This window comes from Corvus hawaiiensis, assembly GCF_020740725.1.
Source record: "Corvus hawaiiensis isolate bCorHaw1 chromosome 34 unlocalized genomic scaffold, bCorHaw1.pri.cur SUPER_34e, whole genome shotgun sequence".
NCBI lineage: Eukaryota > Metazoa > Chordata > Aves > Passeriformes > Corvidae > Corvus > Corvus hawaiiensis.
The window spans coordinates 50811-59548 of record NW_025963259.1 but is presented as its reverse complement, the minus strand read 5'-3'; the positions used below and the strand labels follow the sequence as shown (position 1 = coordinate 59548).

Genomic DNA, 8738 nt, shown 5'->3' with positions numbered 1-8738 from the left:
CGCGCTCCCATTGGTCCGTCGGCGCTCGGCCAATGGGCGGCGGCGGTGCTGGGAGGTGCCGGCGTGCGAGGAGCGGCGCGGAGCGGAGCGGCCGCGACCATGGTGAGGGGGCAGGGGGGATTTGGGGCGGGGGTCGCGGGGGTCTCGTGTCCCCCATCCTCTCATCTCTCCGTGTCTCCCACAACGGGCGCTTTGCCCCCTCCCCAATGTCCCCACATCCCCCTCATGCGCCCCCCCTTATCTGCTGTCCCCCCCATGTCCCCCGCGTCCCCCATCCCTCGCTGCCGCCTCCAGTCCCCCCTCAGCGCTCCCGCCGTGTCCCCCATCCTCTCATCTCTCCATGTCCCCCACAACGGGCGCTTTCCCCCCTCCCCAGTGTCCCCACATCCCCCTCATGCACCCCCTTACCTGCTGTTCCCCCCCCATGTCCCCCCCATCCCTCGCTGCCGCCTCCAGTCCCCCCTCAGCGCTCCCGCCGTGTCCCCCATCTCTCATCTCCCCATGTCCCCCACAACGGGTGCTTTGCCCCCTCCCCAGTGTCCCCACATCCCCCTCATGCACCCCCTCCTTACCTGCTGTCCCCCCCATGTCACCGCTGTCCCCCCCATCCCCCCCATCCCTTGCTGCCGCCTCGTCCCCCCTCAGCGCTCCCGCCGTGTCCCACATCTCTCATCTCCTAGCCCCTTCCCCACACCCCTCCCGTGTGTCCCCCCGGGTGTCACCTCTGTCCCGGTGTCACCTGTGCCCTGGTGTCAGCTCTGCCCCGGTGTCACCTCTGCCCCGGTGTCACCTCTGCCCTGGTGTCACCTCTGTCCCGGTGTCACCTCTGTCCCAGTGTCACCTCTGCCCTGGTGTCACCTCTGTCCCGGTGTCACCTCTGTCCCGGTGTCATCTCTGTCCCAGTGTCACCTCTGCCCCGGTGTCACCTCTATCCTGGTGTCACCTTTATCCCTGTGTCATCTCTATCCTGGTGTCACCTCTGCCCTGGTGTCATCTCTGCCCTGGTGTCACCTCTGTCCCGGTGTCACCTCTGCCCCGGTGTCACCTCTATCCCGGTGTCACCTTTATCCCTGTGTCACCTCTATCCCGGTGTCACCTCTGTCCCGATGTCACCTCTGTCCCGATGTCACCTCTATCCCGGTGTCACCTCTGTCCCGATGTCACCTTTGTCCCGGTGTCGCAGCTGCGCCGCCAGGCCCGGGAGCGCCGGGAGTACCTGCAGCGCCGGGCGCGGGGAGCAGCAGCAGCAGCGGCAGCGGGAGCGCAGGGAGAGCCTGCGGCGGGCGCTGGACGGTACCGGGGCACGGCCGAAAGGCCGAGGAAGGGATGAAAGAGGGGTGGGAGGGGGGGAAAAGGGGTAAAGAGGGGCTGGGAGCAGTTTGGGGGGGGTTAAAGAGGACTTGGGAGGAGTTAAGGGGGCGTTAGATGGGTTCCAGGAGTGTAAAAGAGGATTTGGGGGCAGCAAAGGAGGTTTGGAGGAGTTAAGGGGAGCTTGGAGGGATGAAGGGGATTTGAAGGGGATTGGGGGGTGTTTGAGGGTGTTAAAGAGGAGTCGAGGGGGAGACTGGAGGTGCTGTGGGGGCAGGGGTTTATTTGGGGCTGGGGGCCGTGTTTAGGGGCTGGGGTATTTGAAATCGGGAGGGTCGGGGGTCCTGTCCGAGCCCCCCCCGTTCCTCTCCCCCCAGAGAACCGGCTGCTGCCCACGGAGCTGCGGCACGAGGCGCTGGCACTGCAGAAGGAGCTCGAGTTCGACTTCGATGCCCCAGGGGGTGAGCGGGACCCCCAAATTGGGGAGGGGGTGGGGAGAGGGACCCCCCAAATGGGGGGGGAGCAAAACTCCTAAACCCAGGGGTGGAGGGCGGGTGAGACCCTTGAAGGGTGAGCTGGGCCCCAAGATGGGGAGAGGGGAATCGTGGAGCAGGATGGAGACAGCCGAAGAAGGACCTCAAAAAAACAGCGGTCCCAGCTTCGGGATCGAATTTGCCACGTTTGCCCCAAATTCTGTGTGGGTTTTCAATTTCACCAAATAAGATTAAACCCACCCCAAACTGCCAACACCCTCAATCTGGGCTGCAAATGTGCCCCGTTTCCCCCCAAACCGAGTCGCAAATTGCCCAAAATCCCCCCAAAACGGAGTCGCTGAAATGACCCCAACATCCCCAGAGGGGCTCAGCTGCCCCCAGGGTGGGCGTGGCCGGGTGGGCGTGGCCCTGGCTGGAGGGGGCGTGGCCTGACAAAGCCCCACCCCCAGAGACGGGAGGTGGCCAGGATGACGAGTACCGGTGGGCGGGGCTGGAGCCCCCCAAGGTGATGGTGACAACCTCGCGGGACCCCAGCGCCCGCCTGCGCCTCTTCGCCAAGGTGGGTGTGGCCGGGCCTGGGCGTGGCCGCAGCGGGGCAGGGCTCTGGGTGGGTGTGGCCGGGTTTGGGCGTGGCCACAGCTGGGCAGGGCTCTGGGTGGGTGTGGCCGGGTTTGGGCGTGGCCACAGCTGGGCAGGGCTCTGGGTGGGTGTGGCCGGGTTTGGGCGTGGCCACAGCTGGGCAGGGCTCTGGGTGGCTGTGGCCGGGTTTGGGCGTGGCCACAGCTGGGCAGGGCTCTGGGTGGGTGTGGCTGGGTTTGGGCGTGGCCGCAGCTGGGCAGGGCTCTGGGTGGGTGTGGCCGGGTTTGGGCGTGGCCACAGCTGGGCAGGGCTCTGGGTGGGTGTGGCCAGGCATGGGTGTGGTTCTGGGCTGGGCGTGGCTGGGTTTGGGTGTGGCTCTGGGGAGGGCGGGGCTGGGTTTGGGTGTGGGTCCCAGGTGGGCGGGGCTGGGTTTGGGTGTGGCCCTGGGGTGGGCGGGGCTGGGTTTGGGTGTGGCTCCGGGGTGGGCGGGGCTGGGTTTGGGTGTGGGTCCCAGGTGGGCGTGGCTGGTTTTGGGTGTGGCTCTGGGGTGGGCGGGGCTGGATTTGGGTGTGGCTCCCAGGTGGGCGTGGCTGGGTTTGGGTGTGGCTCTGGGGAGGGCGGGGCTGGGTTTGGGTGTGGCCCCCAGGTGGGCGGGGCTGGGTTTGGGTGTGGCCCTGGGGTGGGCGGGGCTGGGTTTGGGTGTGGCTCCGGGGTGGGCGTGGCTGGGTTTGGGTGTGGCTCTGGGGTGGGCGGGGCTGGGTTTGGGTGTGGGTCCCAGGTGGGCGTGGCTGGGTTTGGGTGTGGCTCTGGGGAGGGCGGGGCTGGGTTTGGGTGTGGCCCTGGGGTGGGCGGGGCTGGGTTTGGGTGTGGCTCTGGGGTGGGCGTGACTGGGTTTGGGTGTGGCTCTGGGGTGGGCGGGGCTGGGTTTGGGTGCAGCTCTGGGGTGGGCGGGGCTGGGTTTGGGTGTGGGTCCCAGGTGGGCGTGGCTGGGTTTGGGTGTGGCTCTGGGGTGGGCGTGGCTGGGTTTGGGTGTGGCTCTGGGGTGGGCGGGGCTGGGTTTGGGTGTGGCTCTGGGGTGGGCGGGGCTGGGTTTGGGTGTGGCTCTGGGGTGGGCGGGGCTGGGTTTGGGTGCGGCTCTGGGGTGGGCGGGGCTGGATTTGGGTGTGGCTCCCAGGTGGGCGTGGCTGGGTTTGGGTGTGGCTCTGGGCTGGGCGGGGCTGGGTTTGGGTGTGGCTCTGGGGTGGGCGTGGCTGGGTTTGGGTGTGGCTCTGGGGTGGGCGTGGCTGGGTTTGGGTGCAGCTCTGGGGTGGGCGGGGCTGGGTTTGGGTGTGGCTCTGGGGTGGGCGGGGCTGGGTTTGGGTGTGGCTCTGGGGCGGGCGTGGCTGGGTTTGGGTGTGGCTCTGGGGCGGGCGTGGCTGGGTTTGGGTGTGGCTCTGGGGCGGGCGTGGCTGGGTTTGGGTGTGGCTCCGGGGTGGGCGGGGCTGGGTTTGGGTGTGGCTCTGGGGTGGGCATGGTTGGGTTTGGGTGCGGCTCTGGGGCGGGCGGGGCTGGGTTTGGGTGTGGCTCTGGGGCGGGCGTGGCTGGGTTTGGGTGCGGCTCTGGGGTGGGCGGGGCTGGGTTTGGGTGTGGCTCTGGGGTGGGCGGGGCTGGGTTTGGGTGTGGCTCTGGGGTGGGCGTGGCCCATCTTGAGCCCCCTGACCCCCCCCCCCCGTGGGTGCTCTCCCATGGGGGCGTGGCCTCGGTGAGGTTGTGGCTTTAGGGTGGGTGTGGCTGTGCGGGGCGTGGCACAGGTGGGGGACACCAGTGGGGCGTGGCACAGGTTGGGGGATGCCAGATGGGCATGGCACAGGTGGGGGGATTCCAGTGGGGTGTGGCACAGGTGGGGGGACACCAGCCGGGTGTGGCACAGGCGGGGGTCACCAGCCGGGTGTGGCACAGGGGACACCAGTGGGGCGTGGCACAGGTGGGGGGATTCCAGTGGGGCGGGGCACAGGTGGGGGGATTCCAGTGGGGCGGGGCACAGGCGGGGGTCACCAGCGGGGCGTGGCACAGGTGGAGGGATTCTAGTGGGGTGTGGCACAGGTGGGGGATGTCAGCGGGGCGTGGCACAGGTGGGGAACACTGGCGGGCCGTGGCACAGGTGGGGGATGTCAGCGGGGCGTGGCACAGGTGGGGAACACTGGCGGGCCGTGGCACAGGTGGGGGGACACCAGTGGGGCATGGCACAAGTGGGGGGTCACCAGCGGGGTGTGGCACAGGGGACACCGGCGGGGCCTGGCACAGGTGGGGGTCAGCAGCGGGGCGTGGCACAGGTGGGGGGATTCCAGCAGGGTGTGGCACAGGTGGGGGTCACCAGCGGGGCGTGGCACAGGTGGGGGGATTCCAGCAGGGTGTGGCACAGGTGGGGGTCACCAGCGGGGCGTGGCACAGGTGGGGGGATTCCAGCAGGGTGTGGCACAGGTGGGGGTCACCAGCGGGGCGGGGCATGGCGGGCACGTCCCCGCTGACCCCGCCCGGTGCCCCGCCGTCCGCAGGAGCTGTGCCTGCTGCTGCCAGGGGCGCGGAGGATGAACCGGGGCCGGGCCGAGCTGGGTGCCCTGGTCGGGGCCTGCCGGGCCGCGGGGGTCACCGACCTGCTGGTGCTGCACGAGACCCGCGGGCGGCCCGGTCAGTGCGGGGGAGGGGCCGCCGGGGCCCTCAGGGGGCTGTGAGGGGGTGGGGAGCTGCGGGTTCTGTTTTTGGGGTGGGGGTCTCTCCTTGTAGGGGGTGGGGCTTAGGGGGGTGAGTGGGTGGGGTTAATCGCGAGGGGTGTGGCCTGCTTGAGGGGTGTGTCCTGAGCAGGCCCCGCCCCCCAGACGGGCTGACCGTGTCCCACCTGCCCCACGGCCCCACGGCCCATTTCACCCTGAGCGGGGCCGTGCTGCGCCAGGAGGTCGGGGGGCTCGGGGGGGCCCCGCTGGCCGCCCCCCATCTGCTGCTGCTGCGCCTGGACTCCACTCTGGGAAAAAGGGTATGGCCAGGGGGGCACTGGGAATGGGGGGGGGACACACACCTGGGGGGATGTGAGGGGTCTGGGGGGGACTGGGGGGACATGAGGGAGGAAATGGGGACACTGGGGGGAGCACAGGAGGTGCTCAGGGTGGGGTGATCCCGTTCCTGCCCCCCTTGCCCCCCTTAGGTTGGGGACACTTGGGGGACACAGGAGGTGCTCAAGGTGGGGTGACCCCGTTCCTGTCCCATTGTCCCCATTAAGTTGAGGACACTGGGAGAACACAGGAGGTGCCCAGGGTGGGGTGACCCCGTTCCTGCCCCCCTTGCCCCCCTTAGGTTGGGGACACTTGGGGGACACAGGAGGTGCTCAAGGTGGGGTGACCCCGTTCCTGTCCCATTGTCCCCATTAAGTTGAGGACACTGGGAGAACACAGGAGGTGCCCAGGGTGGGGTGACCCCGTTCCTGCCCCCCTTGGCCCCCTTAGGTTGGGACCATCCTGAAGCACCTGTTCCCCGTCCCACGCCCCGACAGCCGCCGCGTGGTGACGTTCGCCAACGAGGACGACGTCATTTTAGTGCGGTGGGTGACGCGTGGGGACACGGGGACACGGACAGACCCCCCCGCTGGGCCCCTCTGACCCCCCCCCTCCCCACAGGAACCACGTGTACCGGCGCCGGGGCCGGACGGTGGAGCTGGAGGAGGTGGGACCCCGCTTCCAGCTGCGGCGTGAGTGTCCCCTGCTGCCCCCTAAGAGGGTCCCCCTGTGTCCCCAAGTGTCCCAACCCCCCTCCCGTGTCCCCCCAGCCTACCTGATCCGCCTGGGGACCCTGGAGCAGGGGGACGCGGCCGACGTGGAGTGGCGCTGGCACCCGTACACGGCCACGGCCCCCAAGCGCCGCCTGCTCAGCGCCACCTGAGCCCCCCAGGACCCTCCCGAGCACCTGGAGAACCCCCCCGGGACCCCCCCGGGCAGGTGGGACCCACCTGGAGAGCTGAGAGCACCTCGGTAGCTGAGCCCCCTCTGGACGCCTGGGAGTGCACCAGGCATGTCTGGGTCAATGGGAATGGGTTTTTATTTGGCACAATAAATGGTTTTTCTCTAAGTCGGCCTCTGTAAGGACCGGCCGGGCTCTGCTGTGGCCCCTCCTCTGCGGAGGTGAGGGGGGGGACCCCGGGATCCGGCCCCCCCCTCACACGCGGGACCACTCGGCCGGGGGGTCCCGCGGGCCCTTGGGCTTCCCGATGCGGAAGTTAAACCCTGAGGGGGGGAGGGGAGGGGGTCAGTGAGGCAGGGCCGGACACTGCTGTCCATCCTCTGACCCCCCCGGGACACCGGGGACCCCCGCCCATGCTCACCGAGGCAGGGGCCGCTGCCGGGGTCTGCAGGGGGGGGTTCTGCGGGGGGCGTCACGACCTCGTAGGCGCCGTCAGTGGGTCTGGGGGAGCCTGGGGGGGTGGGGGGTAATCAGGGTCAGACCCCTCTGTCCTGGGGACCCCTGGGACCCCCCCCCCCCCAGACCCCCACTCACCTGCCGGGCTGGGGGAGGGGCGGCGCACGGGGCTGCCCGGGAGCGAGCACGTGCCCGAGGGGGCGGAGTCTCGTGCGAAGGGGGCGTGGTCTCGGTCCAATGGGGAGGGGCCTCGTCCCGCGGCCCCGCCCCCCCGGCGGGGCTTGTTGACCACGGCGTAGGTGACCTCCATGGCGGGGGGCGCGGGGGGCTCGGCCGGCACCGAGACGCTCCTGGGTACAGGGCAGGCACCGCCAGGGAAGGGACCCTGCCCGGCCCCCCCGTCCCCAGAAGCGGAGCGGCCGCCAGCACTCACCTGAGCAAGGTGGGCCGCAGGGCCCGGCGGGCCACGGCGTCCTGGTACAGGGGGGGCTGCGGAGGCAGGGGGTCACCTGCGGCCCCCCCAAATGGGGGCTGCCGGAGCTGCCGCGTTCCCCCGGACTTCTCAGGACCCCCCGATCTCTTGGGGTGTCCCCCGCCCCCCCCCAGGCCAGCCGGGTCCCTGCTCTCACTTCCCCTTTCCGGGGGCAGGAAGTGTCGCGGCCGCCCTCGTGCCCCCACCCCGCCCCGGATGCCCGCGGCCCCCTGAGCTCCCGGCTGCACCCCCCGGGTCCCGGGGTCCCCGTGCTCCCTCTCACCTGGACCCCGCGGGCCAGGCTCAGGTGGCCGGGGGGCGGTGGAGGAGCCATCGGGGGGGTCTCAGGTGTGCGGGGCACGGAGGGGACCTGGGGGGTTTTCAGTCGCCCCCAGGCCCCGCCCCCGGCTGGAGCCGCGCCCCTGGGCTGCACCCGAGGGGGGGGCCTGAAGCTCCCCCAGGGGAGTCCCTGTGGCACCTTTGGGGGGTCCTGGGGGCCCCTATGGACACTGCAGCATCTGCAGAGACGGTTTAGGGGCTCTGCGGGGCTTCTTGGGGTCCCTAATGCCCTTGGGGGGGCTTTACAGACCCTATAGAGCCTCTGTGAGGCCCCCCCCGGGGCTGATGTGGAGATTTTGCGGCTCCTTATGGATCCTGCAGCCTCTGCGGTGCTGCATGGGTCCCCTAAAGCTGTGCTGGGGGTGCCTATAGAACCTCTGGGGTCCCCTAAAGCTGTGCTGGGGGTGCCTATAGAACCTCTGGGGCCCCCTAAAGCTGTGCTGGGGGTCCCTATAGAACCTCTGGGCCCCCTAAAGCCCTTTGGGGGTGCCTATAGAACCTCTGGGCCCCCTAAAGCTCTTTGGGGGTGCCTATAGAACCTCTGGGGCCCCCTAAAGCTGTGCTGGGGGTGCCTATAGAACCTCTGGGGCCCCCTAAAGCTGTGCTGGGGGTGCCTATAGAACCTCTGGGGCCCCCTAAAGCTCTTTGGGGGTGCCTATAGAACCTCAGGGGTCCCCTAAAGCCCTTTGGGGGTCCCTATAGAACCTCTGGGGCTCCCTAAAGCTGTGCTGGGGGTGCCTATAGAACCTCAGGGGTCCCCTAAAGCTCTTTGGGGGTGCCTATAGAACCTCTGGGCCCCCTAAAGCTCTTTGGGGGTGCCTATAGAACCTCAGGGGTCCCCTAAAGCTCTTTGGGGGTGCCTATAGAACCTCTGGGGCCCCTAAAGCTCTTTGGGGGTGCCTATAGAACCTCTGGGGCCCCCTAAAGCTCTTTGGGGTCCCTCTGGCCCCGCCCCTTGTCACGAGGCTGACCGTGCAGGCCCCGCCCCGTGTGACGTCACAGGGTAACGAGGGAAGGGGGCGGAGCGGGAGAACCCGCCAAAAGAGGCGTCACTCCTTAGGCCCCGCCCCCGGCCCCGCCCCGCGCTCGCTGATTGGTCGGCGTGCGGCGGCCGCGCCCCCTTCCCCCGCGCCGCGCGCTGATTGGTGGGGGTGGTGGCGCGG

At 69.5% G+C, this 8738-nt stretch overlaps 2 protein-coding genes across 6 annotated transcripts; one reads left to right on the top strand and one right to left on the bottom strand.

Moving 5' to 3' along the window:
- Positions 1 to 46: 46 nt before the first annotated feature.
- On the top strand, positions 47 to 6476 carry IMP4 (IMP U3 small nucleolar ribonucleoprotein 4). The gene is made up of 9 exons (XM_048293191.1): positions 47 to 102; positions 1184 to 1293; positions 1686 to 1769; positions 2252 to 2361; positions 4916 to 5048; positions 5237 to 5391; positions 5858 to 5952; positions 6029 to 6099; positions 6178 to 6476. Exons 4-9 carry the CDS (start codon positions 2311 to 2313, stop codon positions 6288 to 6290), a joined length of 618 nt encoding a protein of 205 aa, XP_048149148.1. The 5' UTR covers positions 47 to 102; positions 1184 to 1293; positions 1686 to 1769; positions 2252 to 2310; the 3' UTR covers positions 6291 to 6476.
- Positions 6429 to 8722, bottom strand: LOC125320773 (tyrosine-protein phosphatase non-receptor type 18-like). 5 transcript variants are annotated; one of them, XM_048293185.1, is made up of 6 exons: positions 8485 to 8722; positions 7520 to 8322; positions 7198 to 7253; positions 6903 to 7114; positions 6730 to 6819; positions 6429 to 6631 (listed from the first exon to the last, which is right to left on the bottom strand). In XM_048293185.1, exons 2-6 carry the CDS (start codon positions 7568 to 7570, stop codon positions 6564 to 6566), a joined length of 477 nt encoding a protein of 158 aa, XP_048149142.1. In that variant the 5' UTR covers positions 7571 to 8322; positions 8485 to 8722; the 3' UTR covers positions 6429 to 6563. The 5 variants fall into 5 exon arrangements, with proteins under 5 accessions (XP_048149142.1, XP_048149145.1, XP_048149144.1 ...); XM_048293188.1 differs by having other exon boundaries at positions 7520 to 8156; XM_048293187.1 differs by lacking the exon at positions 8485 to 8722 and having other exon boundaries at positions 7520 to 8156; positions 8199 to 8455.
- Between the last annotated feature and the right edge of the window lie 16 nt (positions 8723 to 8738).

Bases quoted from the DNA above. Each gene is read 5' to 3' on its own strand.
- IMP4 (XM_048293191.1), top strand. From the start codon at position 2,311: ATGGTGACAACCTCGCGGGACCCCAGCGCCCGCCTGCGCCTCTTCGCC. The intron at 2,362-4,915 runs GTGGGTGTGGCC...CGCCGTCCGCAG, and splicing joins GCCTGCGCCTCTTCGCCAAG to GAGCTGTGCCTGCTGCTGCC. The intron at 5,049-5,236 runs GTCAGTGCGGGG...CCCGCCCCCCAG, and splicing joins CGAGACCCGCGGGCGGCCCG to ACGGGCTGACCGTGTCCCAC.
- LOC125320773 (XM_048293185.1), bottom strand. From the start codon at position 7,570: ATGGCTCCTCCACCGCCCCCCGGCCACCTGAGCCTGGCCCGCGGGGTC. The intron at 7,254-7,519 runs GTGAGAGGGAGC...CTGCCTCCGCAG, and splicing joins GCCTGGCCCGCGGGGTCCAG to CCCCCCCTGTACCAGGACGC. The intron at 6,632-6,729 runs GTGAGCATGGGC...TCCCCCCCTCAG, and splicing joins CGGCAGCGGCCCCTGCCTCG to GGTTTAACTTCCGCATCGGG.